Genomic DNA, 17,215 nt, shown 5'->3' on the forward strand with positions numbered 1-17,215 from the left:
TCTCTGGCTTCCCCATTGATTGCTGGGCATGGCTATGAACTCTTTACAACATGTGATCATGTTTGTATTGTCATGACTGACCTATGAAGGTGGTAAAATTGTATATTTTCATTTTTTTAGTTAAGGAAACTCCTTTGAAAGGGTTTATAAATCTGAATCGAAGGACCTTCTCTCCTTAAATTCTGGATGGTGCCAAATTAAGACGGATGCTCCCTCCTACCTCTGGACATGCATGAGGCTGCTTCCCCTATATCCTCTTTGGGCTAAGCTGAAATAAACTTGACATTCAGCTTTAACCTCTACTCAACTTTTGGATGATAACAGGCTGTTAATTTTTTTTGGCTTAAAAAAATAGTCTTTATTCATCAGAGTGCCCCAGTCACTTTGTGGAGTGCATTAGGTGTATGTTGTAAAAGACCTTATCTAACAGCAGAGAAAATTAAGTCATGGAAAGAATTGGCTCAACAGCCATTCATATACCTCACCTTATAGCATACCTAGCCAATATGGAGATGGGAGCAGGGCGGGGGCAGGGGTTGTGTGGAAAAAGACAGGGTTAAGTGTTTTATTTTTAAGTACTAAATATTTATTGACAGAATATCTCTCCAGGCGGTGTTCACATGCTTAGAACTAACGCTTTTAACTTGGCAGTGCTGTTTAAGCAAACAAATTCAGTCAGCTGAGCACAATGATTAACAGGAAGTTGGGGAGCTGATAGAGTTGACAACCTTTGGCCAAGAGAAGAGGCAGGGTTTGAAGTCTCACAGTCATGATTTGTAGAATAGTCACCTCACCCCTTAACAATTTTACTGTGGGGATAGGTGGACACATTAGAATCACAACCTCCCTCATGCAACTTATTTTTGTGTAGTAACAGGTTGCAGATTAGTGGGAGTCTGAGCAAAGCAACTCCAAAGGAATTACTTCAGAAATGTGTCAAAGAAAGTCGAACATGCAACACAGCAGTAAATGAGGAGGGAAGAAAGAAAGGAAAAAGACAAAAATGGTCAACTGGAAGAGCATGAAAACAGCCTTTTGCATGTACCAAAAGGATGATTATGGATTCTGGAGAAAATGTAAGTTAAATGTATCTCCACTCTGATCAGATCTCAAGAGACATTTTACTCTTTTCCTGGTTCTAGATAATGGGTTCCTGGAAGCACTGTCTTTTTAGTGTGTCCCTTATCACTGCTCTGATTTTCATAGTTGTTTACAATAACAAATTATGGGATAAGAAAAGTTTTCTGAGGGTATCTCTTTCCAATGCTTCACTCTTAACAGAAACCTGTCATCAGATTTTTAAGGGGAAGGTTTTTTACTTAACAGAAAATGCATTGAAAACTACCCTTGGTGAATCTGCCTGTTTTGAATACATGAATCGAAGTCACTACATAACAGAAACACTCTCCAAAGAAGAGGCTGGCTTTCCTCTGGCTTACACAGTGACCATCCACAAAGACTTTGGCACATTTGAGAGACTCTTCAGAGCTATTTACATGCCTCAAAATGTCTACTGCATTCACGTGGATGAAAAGGCGACAGCTGAATTTAAAGATGCAGTGAAGCAATTGCTGAGCTGCTTCCCAAATGCTTTTCTGGCTTCCAAGATGGAGCCAGTTGTCTATGGTGGGATTTCCAGGCTCCAGGCTGACCTGAACTGCATCAAAGATCTTGTGGCCTCGGAGATCCCATGGAAGTATGCCATCAACACCTGTGGGCAAGATTTCCCCCTGAAAACCAACAAGGAAATAGTTCAGTATCTGAAAGGATTTAAAGGGAAAAACATTACCCCCGGGGTGCTGCCTCCCAATCATGCTATTGGACGGACTAAATATGTCCACCAAGAAATATTACACAAAAAAAATTCCTATGTGCTTAAAACAACAAAATTGAAAACTTCACCTCCTCACAACATGACCATCTACTTTGGCACTGCCTATGTGGCCCTCACAAGGGACTTTGCTAACTTTGTCCTCCAAGATCAGCAAGCACTTGACTTACTGTCCTGGTCCAAGAACACGTACAGTCCTGATGAACATTTCTGGGTGACACTCAATAGGATTCCTGGTAAGTATGTCTCTTAATTTTTGTTTTTATGAAAACACATTGCATGTTCAATATTGACTAAAATGCTTAAAATATAGAAAATTTTAATATTTCAAAGATCTTTAAAGTTAAAAAATTTGATAGCAGCTCTGCTCACAGAGCATGTTGAGATAACTCATGCCCATTTTACAGATGAGGAAACAAAGCATAGTGATTAGCAGGGCAGTGGAAGAGCTCTACTGTCTGGCTTCATTTTGCTGATATCCCAGGCTGCCTTTCTGTACCCAGACACCCACTTCAAATGTGTGCTACAGCCATGAGACATGGCAGGGGGCTGAGGGAACACTGGCTATGCAAACAAGATTAAACCCAGTTAAGTGTGATGGCATTCATAATCAGGAATAAATATTATGAATTAAGTTTGAATGGCAATTTGAACATTTTAATTATATTTTTGCCCCATTGGAGCTCCTATGGGTAAATTCAGATTCTTTCAAAATAGAACAGAGCACAACTTTAAACTGTTCACATGAAAGTTCTTTCCCAAACTTAAAACAGAATTGAGAGCATCTTAAAGATTTCTAGACTAGTACCCTCATTTTATAGAAAAAGAACTTCGGTATGGTTACATGATGTGCTCAAATTACCCAGGTAGTTAGTGAACATGCCAATTATAAACCAGGTTTCCTAAGCCTCATGTTCTTTTTAACTTGATTTTCAATTAGGTCTCGGTTGTTACTAAATTAACTCCTTTTTTTCCCTTTGGCCCAAGTTCCAAACAACTTGAGATTTGAATGATCTCAAGTTGTTTACAGTGAACCAGTTCAGTTTGGCTAGTTCCATTCAAAATAGAAATTCAATCACAATTCAAGGGAAAAGTAACTTGAATCAATATGAGAATCAGGTTTATGGTTTCTTGAGATTAATGGTTTAACCCTGGATGCATGCTAAAATCAACTGGAGCTTTTAAAAATACATGAGGCCAGGCCCCATTTCCTAGGGGGCCTGACTTCCTAGGTGAATTAACCTTCTGTATTTGATCCGTCCCCAGGAGACTCAGGAACAGCCAGGGCTATGAACCATTCATTATAGCTGTTAGTTTTAGATATTAGTATACAAAGATTTAGCCTCACAATGCTTTTCCCCCCAAACATTGGAAAACAAGACTTTCTCTTCCTTTTCTTTTTCTTTCTTTCTTTCTTTCTTTCTTTCTTTCTTTCTTTCTTTCTTTCTTTCTTTCTTTCTTTCTTTCTTTCTTTCTTTCTTTCTTTCTTTCTTTCTTTCTTTCTTTCTTTCTTTCTTTCTTTCTTTCTTTCTTTCTTTCTTTCTTTCTTTCTTTCCTCCCTCCCTCCTTCCTTCCTTCCTTCCTTCTTTCTTTCTTTCTTTCTTTCTTTCTTTCTTTCTTTCTTTCTTCTTTCTCTCTTTCTCTCTCTCTCTTTCTTTCCTTCAACATAACATTATATTGATTTCAAGTGTACAACATAATGATTTGATATTCGTACACATTACAGAATGATCACCACAGTAGATCTAGTAGATCTGTGTGCATCACCACACAGGTTTAGAATATTTTTGTCTTGTGATAAGAACTTTTAAGAATTGCCTTGGCTGCCCTGACCAGTGTGGCTCAGTTGGTGGGTGTCATCCTGCAAAGCGAAAGGTTGCTGGTTCAGTTCTTGGTTAAGGTAAATGCCTGGGTTGTTGTTTTCATCCCTGGACAGGACACCAATTGATGTGTCTCTCTCACATTCATGTTTTTTTCCCTCTCTTTCTCCCTCCATTTACCTAAAATAAATAAAAATCTTAAAAAAAAAAACCCTGCTCTGGCTAGGTAGCTCAGTTGGTTGGAGCGTTAGCCCCCACATGCCAAGGTTATGCATTCGATCCCTGGTCAGGTCACATACAATAATCAACCAACCATTACATGGATAAGTGGATTACAAATTGATGTTTCTCTATTCCTCTTTCTTTGAAATCAGTAAATTTAAAAATAGAACTTTTAAGAACTATTCTCTTGGCAACCTTTAGATATACAAGATAGTATTATTAACTAGTCACCATGACTGTTCCTTACATCCCCAGGATTTATTTATTTAAAACTGAAAGTTTGTGTCTTTTGAATATCTTCACCCATTTCTCCCACCCACCCTTGCTATATAACACCCCACCTCTTCACCCCCACTCTGGCAACCACTAATATGTTCTCTATGAGTTCAGTTTTGCTTCTTTTTATTCCCTCCCAGATTTCACATGTAAGTGTGATCATATGGTGTTTGTCTTTCTCTGACTTACACCATGTAACATAATACCCTCAGTGTCAATCCATGATATTGTAAATGGCAAGATTGCTATTTTATGGATGAATAATATTCCAGTATATATAGACACCACATTTTTTATCTATTTATCCAGCAATGGACCTATAGGTAGTCTTCCTATATTGGCTGTTTCAAATAATGCTGCAGTGAATATGGGGTGCAGATATCTTTTTCAGTTAATGTTTTCATTTTCTTTTAAATCTGGAAGGGGTAAAGCCACAGTGATAAAAGAAATCAGAGCTCAGGAAAGTGAGGTGGGGGAGGTTTAACCATACAGCTGTTCCAGTGGATTAGTAGTATACAGAATAAGGAAAGTAAAAGCCTCAGTTCTCTCTCCTGTGGCGCTTGGACCACGTCTGATAGATACAGGTCTGGGCACCATACTTTAAGGGGAGACATTGACAAAGCAGGTTCCAAAGAGAACAGCCAAGAAGGATAAAAGGCCAAATGGTATTTTTTAAAAATTATCAATGACAAACAAAAAGAATATTTAATCTGAAAAAGGTTTGAAGTTATATCATTGCTTCCACATTAAAATTTGCTGGTGAGCAAGAAATTAAACCAACTCTGTAGTTTTGAAAGAAGAACAGTTGTCTACAGTCAGTGATAGGAGAGGAAAGAACCCATTCACCTGGAATTAGAAGGGATAGCTTGCTCAGTGCTGAACAAGCCCAAGGAATATGTGGAAGAAGAAACTGGAGAAAGGCTGTAAAAGAAACTCATTTCTCTAGTGTTGGACAAAATGGATTGTGAGTCTCTTTGACTCTGAGTGTCCATGACCCTGAATGAAACTAGTCTACTAAACAGAAACTTAAGAGTAACACCAGACTTATTAATATTATTTATCTGTTGGAACTGGATTTTTATACCTCTGCTTAACAGTTACAGTTCAGCAGAGAAATGGAAAATAAATGCACTGCTCTGTTTCAACACATATATGAAGGGTACTTGCTAGAGGCTATGGCCCATCACTGGTGCAACCAACTCTTGCAGGACCTGGGGTGGCCAGAGTGTAGGTGGCCATCTTATTTAACTGTTATCCTGCTGTGTGGAAATCTGGGTCGTTTCTGTTTTGAGGGCCCTTCTGGTTGATATTTGAGTTGTTTGCTTCCGGCCATTTTAAAGACTGTTCTAATCAACTGTAATGATTGGGGGCTAATTAGGATTCTCAAAGCAGCAACAAGTTAGGGGGGAAAAAGCACCTCATAAATGAAATGGCCTCATGGGGACCTAGAACAGTAAGACACAGTAGAAATATAATGTGAGCCACATAATGTAATTTTAGATTTTCTATTAGCCACATGAAAAGAAACAAAGGTAAGTAGGCAAAATTAATTTAAATAATGTATTTTATTTAACTCAATATAAAATCACATTTGTACTCATGGCTGGTGACTAGTGTACCGGACAGGGCAGGTGGGCCATGCATCCCTCCTGCTCTGGTCAGAAAGTTCAGGCAGCAGACGTGCTGCCCCAGCAGGCTGAGAAGCCAGCCAGGCTCATGGCTCAGCATCTTCATCTCTGCTGATTTTTCTTTCTTTGAAATTCCTACTCCTGCTTCAGGGCTTCTACGTACTCATCGGCCCAAAGTTCTGTGGCTTCTACTTTCTACATTTTCCCCTTGTGTTGCCAGATTTTGTGCTACTCTGCTCACAGCCATTCCTCTTTGTACCCGCTTTAGACAGTCTTACTTTGGGTCATGTAGTCACTGTGCAATGAGTATCCCTGTCATTTCACACATTTCATAGGCTGCTGCTGACCTCTCTGTAGATAACTGTCTTTCATTTAGGCCCCATGTTGTTCCTGTCAGCTGTGGCCAGGGTGGCAGAATCATGTGCTTTAAAGTGCAAAACAGCTGGTGTAGCTCAGTTGGTTGGGTATTATCCTGCAAAGTGAAAGGTCACTGGTTGGATTTCTGGTCAGGGCACATGCCTGGTCCCTGTAGGGGTGTGTATGAGAGGCAACCAATTGATATTTTTCTCAGACATTGATGTTCTCTCCTTCTCTTTCTTCTTCCCTTCCCCTGTCTCTAAGAGTAAATAAGTAAAATCTTTAAAAAATAAATAAATAAAGTGCAAAACAAAATATGCCCACCTACACACAGTAAGTTTCTTAAGAAGTGGCAGGTCCTCAGGAAGGCTTTCAGAAGATCAGAATTCCTGTATGGTCTACTCTTGCAAAGTTTCCCATGAGGACAAGCATGTTACAGAAAGGGACTTCACATATGGCTTTAAAGAGGACAGCCAGTGAACTTCACTAGCTGTCCTCCTTTCTTCCCCCCACCCAACTTTTCTCTATTGTCCTCTCAACTCCTCCCACTTCTTTTCCCTAATCCAGTCTGAAGCAAGATAGCAACTTTTTAGTTTACCCTCTGACTCAGCCCTGGATGATGTCCAGTTAGAGGGAAGATGGACCTGCAGCCCTGAGGTGCTACTGCTACTTTCCTCCTGAGTTATTGATCATATGCTTTTCTGGGTTCTGCCTATGACAGGGACTTTCAGTGGCTTTGTTTCATTTATCTGTATTTCTTGGATTTAAAGATTTAAAAACCGACCAATGGCCCTGGCCAGGTGGATCGACTGGTTGGAGAGCTGTCCCTATACGCCAAGGTATTGGGTTTGATCTCCAGTCAGGGCACAGACAAGAAGCAACCAATGAGTATGTAAATTAAGTGGAACACCAAATTAATGTTTTTTTTTCTATCTCTCTTAAAATATGTTAAAAGTAAATAAATAAATAATAAAAACTGACAAATGGCCCCGACTAGGTAGCTCAGTTGGTTGGAGCATTGTCCTAATACAGCAAGATTGCTGGTTTGATCCCTGGTCAGGGCACATGCAAAAATCAACCAGTGAATGCATAAATAAGTGGAACAGCAAATCAGTGTTTCTCTCCCCCCTTCTTTTCTGTCCAAAAAATAATAATAAAATAAAATAAATAAAAAATGACCAATGATTTCTGCCTCACTTGCTATAAAGTAATATTTTAATATAATTCTATAGGAGTTTCTTTCAAATTCTTATTAAAATGTGAGTAGTTGTGAAAACAGCCTTCTTGAGAGCAGGTTTGGTTGCAGGTAGGAGGAAAGAGGAATTCCAAGGTACCCGAATGGGAAGGATTAAAGAAAAGAAGAGTAGTGGAAATTATGGGTCTGGAACCAGACTCTATCTGCTTCTCATTTTCTCCCCTAGGAGCCAGCCTCTGGACAAGCTCTTCTGGTATTCTTGTATCCCTCGTAGGAGAACTCTGTTGAATTTCCATTTGATGTAGAGTCCATACTGGCCTGACCTTTTGTCATTATTAAAGACAGGCTGTAGTCCCTATATCTGTAAAAATACAAACTGAGGTGCTGAGTGCTGAAATCTTGAGAGAAGTGACTGCAGGAGGCAGGAAAGATAGATCTGAATCAATATGGTCTTGAGAACTCATATCAGGGCCCCAGTGATTTGGCTGGGTTCCTAATACATAGAGGGAATTTATGCTCCTCAAACACCTGCTCACAACGCTTTCAAGATCACTAGGTATGTGGGTAGACTTGCAGGGGAGGAAAAATTTAAGAATAAGATTTACTATTAGCTTGAACAATTTCCATTTTTATATCTGCTAGAAATACTGATTGCTGTCAACTCATAGGAAAAATAATTGGCAAGTTGGAACCCCTATGAGTTCTTACTAAGGAAATATAGTCTCCTGAGAAGGTGATAAATGGAATGACAAGCATCACTTTTGATACCAGTACATTATCAAAGCAACAGGGGCATTCATTTTATAGCTCATCCAGAAGAAATGGCTGGGGGTTAACTCATGGATGATCTCATTTTTGCTATACTTTTGACAGCCCTCCTTCACTGGTCACTGGTTTTGTTCTTTGGGCATTCTAAGACTCATACTATATCTTTACCTTCCTCTTTTTTCCTTTCTTAGCTAAGTTAGACTATTTTTTCCTGGTTTCTTTTCTCTCAAGAGGATAATTCCTACCTGTGTTGTCTTGGAAGTTAAACCCCAATAGGACACAGGGCACCTAGACATTCAGTATCTTCTATGAAGTAATAAACTTAATTTCTTAGTAATAAGATGGCTCATCAGAAAAGAAGACCATTGGAGATTTCAATTTTTTTTAGTTTTAAATAAGATTAAAATTTCTGCAAATCAGAAATTGCCCTAAAATGTAGTTTAGTCCTTTTATATGCTTCTTAAATATCTACATATATTATAATAAAAAATGATTTGCATAATAGTGATGATGAACATGGACATGTTTGCTTTGTTAATTATACCATCTCCTGGGATTTCTGAGGAGTAATCAGAACAGTGACCCTGTTTTAATACTAATATTAAACGAAATAAATTAATATATAATTGATTAATCATTTAATTAATTTAATGAAAGTATTATTAATACTATTCAAGAACAGTATTTCTCGTTGGCAAGGATATGGAGAAAAAGGAACCCTCATGCACTGTTGGTGAGATTGCAAAATGGTGCAGCCACTGTGGAAAACAAGTTCCTCAAACAATTAAAAATAGAACTACCTTATGACCCAATTTGACTTAATTTGACTTCTGGGTATTTACCCCCAAAATTTCAAAGCTCTAATTTGAAAAGATATATGCATCCATATGTTTATTGCAGTATTATTTACAATAGCTCAGATATGGAAGCAACCTAAGTACCCACCAACAGTTTATTGGCCAAAGAAGAGGTGGTATATATGTATAATAGAATAGAATATTACTCGCTCATAAAAATAATTAAATATTATCATTTGCAACAACATGAATAGACCTAAACTGTATTGTGCTGAGTGAAATAAGTCAGGCAGAGACAGACAAATACCATGTGATTTCATTTATGTGTGGAATCTAAAATGCAAAATAAATAAGCAAACAAAAGAGAAACAGAGTCATAGATACAGACAGCCGATTGGTGGTTGCTGGATGTGGGGGAGTGGGGACTGAGTGGGAGAGGTGGAGGGGTCAGGAGGAACAGTCTGGCAGTTGCAGAGTTGCCATGGGATATAAAAATAAGGGTTAGGCTCAACTGGACTGAAGTCAGTGGTCATCAAACAGAGTGCGTTTCAGACTTTTGCAGACTGTAGAGTACATTGAATAAGTGATCTACAGATGTGATTACACTGTAGAGTAAATGACTGCTCCCAGTTGCTGATGGGATTTAAAACCAAACAGTCCTGGCTCTGCTACATAGAGTCTGTATAACTTTGGGCAAGATGCTGAATGTCTCTGAGCCAGATTCTTTTTTTAAAAAAAATTTATTGATTATGCCATTACAGTTGTTCTATTCCCCCCTTCATTCCCCTCCACCCTGCACACCCCCTCCCCCACCATTCCCCCCTTTTAGTTTATGACCATGTGTCTCAAGTTCTTTAGATTCTATATTTCCCATACTATTCTTGCCCTCCCCCCTATCTATTTTCTACCTACCATCTATGCCTCTTATTTTCTGTACCTTCTCCCGCCTTCTCCTCCTCCCACTCCCCTGTTGCTAATTCTCCATGAGATCTTCATTTCTATAGTTCTGCATCTGATCTAGCTGTCCTCTTAGTTTACTTTTGTTTTAGGTATGGTTCTTAATAACTGTGAGTTTGCTTTCCTCTCACTGTTCATGTTTTTTTAACTTCTTTTTCTTAGATAAGTCCCTTTAACATTTCATATAATAAGGGCTTGGTGATGATGAATTCCTTGAATTTGATCTTATCTGAGAAGCACTTTATCTGTCCTTCCATTCTAAATGAAAGCTTTGCTGGATAGAGCAATCTTGGTTGTAGATCTTTGGATTTCATGACTTGGAATACCTCTTTCCAGCCCCTTCTTGCCTGTAAGGTCTCTTTTGAGAAATCCACTGACAGTCTGATGGGGACTCCTTTGTAGGTGACTGTCCCCTTATCTCTTGCTGCTTCTAGGATTCTCTCCTTCATTTTAATCTTGGCTGATGTAATGATGATGTGCCTTGGTGTGTTCCTTCTTGGGTCCAACTTCTTTGGGACTCTCTGAGCTTCCTGGATTTCCTGGAGGTCTATTTCCTTTGCCAGATTGGGGAAATTCTCCTTTATTATTTGTTCAAATAAGCTTTCCATTCATGGCTGTTCCTCTTCCCCTTCTGGTACCTCTATAATTTGGATGTTGGAACATTTAAAGATGTCCCGGAGGTTCCTAAGCCTCTCCTCATGTTTTTGAATTCTTGTTTCTTTATATTTTTCTGTTTGGTCATTTTTTTCTTCCATCTGGTTTACTCCCTTGATTTGAGTCCCAGTTCCTTTTCATCACTATTGGTTTCCTGTGCACTTCCCTTCATTTCAATTAGTTTAGCCTTCATATGTTCCTCTGATTTGTGACTAAAATCAACCAGTTCTGTGAACATCCTGATCACCAGTGTTTTGAACCGTGCATCTGAAAGTTTGGCTATTTCTTCGTCGCTTAGAGTTATGGGCTCTGGGACTTTGAGTTCTTCTTGACCCATGTTTGGTCTGTTCATGCCCATTAGGTATGAGGAGGGGAGTCTTAGGTGTTCACCAGGGCAGGGCTGCCAGGTCGCTGGGTTGTGATGCTGTATGTGGGGGTGGGGTCAGAGTGGGGCAATAGTGATCCCTTCTGCTGTTTCCCACTGCTGGGGCCTGCTCAGTCTGTCTCATGCTCGCTCCTTTGATGGTTTATCTGCACTCAAATGTGTGACCGTGGTCAGCCTGCCACCTTGCGCCCTCACTGGGTCTGCCCGCCACAACCCCACACCTGGGGATTTGCCAACTGCTTACTGCGCCTGGATCGGTCTGGCTGAGTTTTCCTGTGCAACCCCGCTCTGTCAGCCGCTGGCTCCGCACCTCTTACCGGTCTAGCTGAAGGGTCTCTTGTTGTTGGATTTTGGTAGTTTAATTTTCTGTGTTATGGTTTTGTTGTCTTTAAACTTGGTTGTGCCAGAAGGCAGAGTGTTTCCACCTACGCCTCCATCTTGGCGGAAGTCCAGATTCTTCATCTATATCTTGAGGATAAACTATCTCCTTGTCAGACTGTTAGAAGGATTAGAGTATACAAATCACACGTGGTGCATTGCAGGAACTCCTTAAATGTTCAGAGGAGAAACTGACTAACTTCTTAGATGAGTTTTGAGGTTTTAATGTTACTATTTTGAAACTTGTGTGTTAAACCAAAAGACAAAAAAAAAACCCCCACAAAACTTTGAACATGTGGCTTTGAAGTTGCAAAGATAATTTGTTTGCTAGAATAAGGTACGTGGCCCACACAGGATATCCCTGAGCTGTAGCTTTAGTTAGCAATGTGACATGTGTAGAGTTTTAAGTAGTTGGTTTCTCTTTCCTCTTATTAAAAAGCAGTATCTTTGGACTAGTTGAAAGCATCACTCTGTCACTTGTAGACTGGTCTGAAGACAAATGGTCTCCCATCCTTGCTCATGTCCCCTTGTTGTGAAATGCTCTGTACTCTTGCTGCTCATTCTAGTCACTTCTCAAAATCCACTGGAAATGCCAGTTCCTCAAGAAGCCTTTCCTGCCCCTTTTCTTCTCAGAGAAACAGCCACTCTCATTCATACTTTACTCATACTTTCGTAACAACATCTCCTCCATTGCATCTTTTTTAAAATTGTTGTTCAAGTACAGTTGTCTCCATTTTCCTGCCACCGCTTTCTGCCACCCCACCCACCCCCACCTCCCACCTTCCCCCACCTCCTACCTTCAATCTTTCTCCCCTTTGACTTTGTCCATGTGTCCTTTATATATGTTCCTTGGTGACTCCTTTCTTTCCATTATTGCCCTCCCCCCTCCCTTCTGGTTACTGTCAGTTCTTTATTTCAATGTCTCTGGTTATATATTGTTTGCTTGTTTGTTTTGTTGATTAGGTTCCACTTATAGGTGAGACCATGTGGTATTTTCCTTTCACCTTCTGGCTTATTTTACTTAGCATAATGCTCTGCAGTTCCATCCATGCTGTTGAGAAGGATAGAAGCTCCTTCTTTCCTTCCTCTGCATAATATCCCATTGTGTAAAGGTACCAGTTTTTTGAACCATTCATTTACTGATGGGCACCTATATTGCTTCCAGCACATGGCCATTGTAAATTGTGCTGCTGAACATTGAGGGTACATAAGTTGTTTTGAATTGCTATTTCAGGGTTCTTAGAGTATAACCCCAGGAGTGGAATTGCTGTGTCAAAAGGCAGGTCCATTTTTAGTTTTCTGAGGAAATTCCATACTGTTTTCCACAGTGGCTGCTCCAGTCTGCATTCCCACCAACAGTGCAGTAGGGTTCCCTTTTCTCCACAGCCTTGTCAGCACTCGTTCTTTGCTGATTTGGTTATGATGGCCATTCTGACCAGTGTGAAGTGGTATCTCCTTGTGGTTTTAATTTGCATGTCTGTGATAGCTAGTGATGCTGAGGAACCTTTCACATGTCTCTGGACTTCTGTATGTCCTCCTAGAAGAACAGGTCCTTTGCCCACTTTTTAATTGGATTTTTTGTATTCCTGGAGTGGAGTTATGTGAGTTCTTTATATATCTTGGAGATCAAACCCTTGTCCAAGGTATCATTGGCAAATATATTTTCCCATGTGGTTGGTTCCCTTTTTATTTTGCTGATATTTTCTTTAGCCATGTAGAAGCTTTTTATTTTGATGAAGTTCCATTTATTTATTATTTTCTTTATGTCCCTTATTCTAGGGGACATATCAGTGAAAATATTGCTGTGTAGAATATCTGAGATTTTCCTGCTTATCTTGTCCTTTAGGACTTTATGGTATTGTAACTTATATTTAAGTCTTTTATCCACCTTGAGTTGGTTTTTGTGTATGGTGTAAGTTGTTGGCAGTGTTTCATTTTTTTACATGTAGCTGTTCAGATCTCCCAGCACCATTTGTTGAAGAGGCTGTTTTTACTCTATTTTATGCTTCTTCCCCCTTTGTCGGATATTAATTGATCATAGAGACTTGGGTTTATTTCTGGGTTTCTATTCTGCTCCATTAATCTATGTGTCTGTTCTTATGCCAGTACCAGTCTGTTTGGATTACAGTGGCTTTGTAGTATAGTTTGATGTCAGGTATTCTGATTCCTCCTACTTTGTTCTTCTTTCTCAAAATTGCTGCAGCTCTTTGGGGTCATTTGTGGTTCCATATAATTTTTGAATTTTTTGTTCTAAATCTGTAGAATATGTCATTGGTGTTTTTTAAAGTATATTTGTAGATTATGCTATTACAGTTGTTCATTTTTTTTTCTCCCTTTAAAGCCTACACCCTGCAACCCCCTCCCATCAGCATTCCTTAGTTCATGTCCATGGGTCATACATACCAGTTCTTTAGCTTCTCCATTTCCTATAGTATTCTTAAACTCCCTCTGTGTATTTTTTCCTACCATTTATGCTTCTTGTCCCCTGTACTTTTTCCCCATCTTCCTTCCACCACCTCCCCACTTATAACCCTCCAGGTGATCTCCGTATCTGTGATTCTATTCCTCTTCTAGTGGTTTGCTTAGTTTTTTTTTTGTTTGTTTGTTTTTAGGTTCAGTTATTGATAGTTGTAAATTTCTTGTCATTTTTACTGTTCATAGATTTGATCTATTTTATTTCTTAAAGAAGTCCCTTTAACATTTCATGTAATAAGAGCTTGGTGATGATGAACTCCTTTAACTTGACCTTTTCTGGGAAATGCTTTATCTGCCCTTCTATTCTAAATGATAGCTTTGCTGGACAGAGTAATCTTGGATGTAGGTCCTTGCCTTTCATGACTTAGAATACTATTCAGCTCCTTCTGGCATGTAATGTTGCTTTTGAGGGATCAGCTGAAAGTCTTATGGGCACTTCTTTGTAGGTAACTGTCAACCTTTTCTCTTGCTCCTTTTAAGATTCTCTCCTTATCTTTAATCTTGGGTAATTTAATTATGATGTGCCTTGGTGTGTGCTTCCTTGGGTTTAACTTCTTTGGGAATTTCTGAGCTTCCTAGACTTCCTAGAAGTCTATTTCCTTTGCCAGATTGGGGAAATCTTCATTATGTTTTCAAATTAGTTTTCACTTTCTTGCTCTTCCTCTTCTTCTGGCTCCACTATAATTCAGATGTTGGAATGTTTAAAGTTGTCCCTAAAAAAATGTCTCCTCATTTTTTTTTGTTCTGCTTGAATGTTTATTTCTTCCTTCTGCTCCAAATCATTGATTTGAGTCCTGGTCTTCTTCCCTTCACTGTTGATTCCCTGTGTATTTTGCTTTATTTCACTTTGTGTAGCCGTCATTTCTTCCTTTATTTTGCAACTGTACTCAATCATTTCTGTCAGTACCCTGATTACTGGTGTTTTGAACTCTGTATCTGATAGGTTAGCTGTCTTCTCATCATTTAGTTCATTTTCTGGAGTTTTGATCTGTTACTTCATTTAAGCCATATTTTGTTGTCTCTGTGTACCTGTAGGGACAGAGCCTTAAATATTCACCAGGCTGGGGCAACCCACATTGATGCATTGTGGTGCTGTATGTCAAGAAGGGGCCAGAGGTGGAACAATGCTGTTTGCTTGGCTCTTGTCAAGCTTTCAGTCACTTCCCTTGCTATCTGTAAGCAATTTGAGCTCTTCTGGTGCTGATTTCCAGGTTGGTGGGTTTGTGTATGTACAAGGACCCCATGGGTCTCTCCAACAAACTCTTCTGTGAGGCTGTAAGTTTCTCCCTCTGCCACAACACCCACAGGTTTTTACAGTCAGAGGTCTTGAATCTTTTTTTCTTGCACTGGAATCTTGGGTCATGTGGTCTGTCTCCCCAGTTGTTCTTCCGAGTTCATCCACATGCTAATGTGGGACTGTCAGCTGCCACCTTACCTTCCTGGTCCTGCAGCAACCTCCTTGATGCCCATCCTCTTTCCCTTGGCTAACTGTCTCTTCTCTTCCTCCCAGTCTGGATGAATGTTTCTTCTTTAACTCCTTGGTTGTTGAACTCCCATACAGTTTGATTTTCTGGCAGTTCTGGTTGTTTTTTGTTTTGAAATTTGTTGATGTCTTTCTTTTGGTTGTTCAAGGAGGGAAAATGTATCTACCCATGCATCTATCTTGGCCTGAAGTCCTGTCATTTGCATATTAATTGGGGTTATGTTGAATCTATAAATTGCTTTGGATAGTATGGACATTTTGAAGATGTTAATTTTTCCAATGCTTGAACATGGTATATACCTTCATTTATTTTTTTCTTCCCTAACTTTTTTCCTTTTCTTTTTGTAACTTAAATTATTTTATTATTGTTCAATTACAGTTGTTTGTATATTCTCCCTACCTCCTCCAAACCCACTTCCCTTCCTTGTTTTTATCCTCATTCTTGGTTTTGTCCATGTGTCCTTTATAGTAGTTCTTTTTTTAAAAAATATTTTATCTATTTATTTATTTATTTTTAGAGGGGAGGGAGAGAAACATCAACGTATGGTTGCCTTTCATGCACCCCCTGCTGGGAACTGGCCTGCAGGGAACTGGCCTGCAACCCAGGCATGTGCCCTGACTGGGAATCAAACTGCAGTTGTCTAGTTTGCAGGCCTGTGCTCAATCCACTGAGCTACACCAGCCAGGACTATAGTAGTTCTTGAAAACCCTTCTTCCCACTGTTCCCTCCCCCCACCCTATGGCTATTGTTAGATTGTTCTTAATTTCAATGACTCTGGTTATATTTTGTTTGATTTTTTCTTTTGTTGATTATGTTCCAGTTAAAGGTGAGATCATATGGTATTTGTCCTTCACTGCCTGCCTTATTTCACTTAGCATAATGCTCTCCAGTTCCGTCCATACTGTTGCAAAGGGTACAAGTCCTTTTTTCCTCTCTGCTGTGTAGAATTCCACTGTGTAAATGTACCGTAGTTTTTTGATCCACTCATTTGCTGATGAACACTTAGGTTGCTTCCAGCACTTGGCTACTGTAAATTGTGCTGCTATGAACATTGGGGTGCATAGGTTCATTTGGATTGGGGTTCCAGAGCTCTTAGGGTATAATCCCAGCACTGGGATTGATGGTACAAAAGGTAGTTCCATTTTTAGTTTTCTGAGGAAATTCCATACTGTTTTCCACAGCAGCTGCATCAGTTTGCATTCCCACCAACAATGCACTAGGGTTCCCTTTTCTCCACAACCTCTCCAACACTGGTTTAATTGTTTATGATGGCCATTCTGACCAGTGTGAAGTGGTATCTCACTGTGGTTTTAATTTGCGTCTCTCTGATGGCTAGTGTTGCTGAGCTGCTTTTCATATGCCTCTGGGCCCTCTGTATGTCCTCCTTGGAGAAGTGTCTGTTCAAGTCTTTCGGTCATTTCTTAAATTGGGTTGTTTGTCTTCCTGGAGTGGAGTTCTGTGAGTTCTTTATATATTTTGGAGATCAAACCCTTGTCCAAGATGGCATTGGCAAACACATTTTCCCATGTGGTTGGTTCTCTTTTAATTTTAATGCTGTTTTCTTTAACCATACAGAAGCTTTTTTTTTCTTTTTCTTTTTCTTTTTTAAAATTTTATTTAGTTATTTTTCAGAAGCTTTTTAGTTTGATGAGATCCTGTTTGTTTATTCTTTCCTTTATGTCCCTTGATTTAGGGGACACATCAGTGAAGATGCTGCTGGCTGGACTGTCTGAGATTTTCCTGCTGATGTTTTCCTCTGGGACTTTTATGGTGTTATGACTTATATTTAAGTCTTTTATCTACTTTGAATTTATTTTTGTGTATGGTGTAAGTTGTTAATCAAGTTTCATTTTTTTCATGTAGCTATCCAGATCTCCCAACATCATTTGTTGAAGAGGCTTTTTTTACCCCATTTTATGCTTCTTCCCCCTTTGTCAAATATTAATTGACTGCAGAGGCTTGGGTTTATTTCCAAGCTCTCTGTTCTG

At 39.4% G+C, this 17,215-nt stretch overlaps 1 protein-coding gene across 1 annotated transcript in view; it reads left to right on the top strand.

The window, feature by feature from the left end:
* Window positions 1-711: 711 nt before the first annotated feature.
* Window positions 712-17,215, top strand: part of GCNT2 (glucosaminyl (N-acetyl) transferase 2 (I blood group)) — a 114,374-nt gene continuing 97,870 nt past the window's right edge. The window contains exon 1 of the mRNA XM_053664076.1: window positions 712-2,067. Within this exon, the coding sequence (XP_053520051.1) occupies window positions 1,146-2,067 (922 nt within the window). The 5' untranslated portion in view covers window positions 712-1,145. The remainder of the gene's footprint in view (window positions 2,068-17,215) is intronic.

Source organism: Artibeus jamaicensis, unplaced genomic scaffold (genome assembly GCF_021234435.1).
Source record: "Artibeus jamaicensis isolate MK-2021 breed Jamaican fruit bat unplaced genomic scaffold, CSHL_Jam_final contig_335, whole genome shotgun sequence".
NCBI classification, from domain to species: Eukaryota; Metazoa; Chordata; class Mammalia; order Chiroptera; family Phyllostomidae; genus Artibeus; species Artibeus jamaicensis.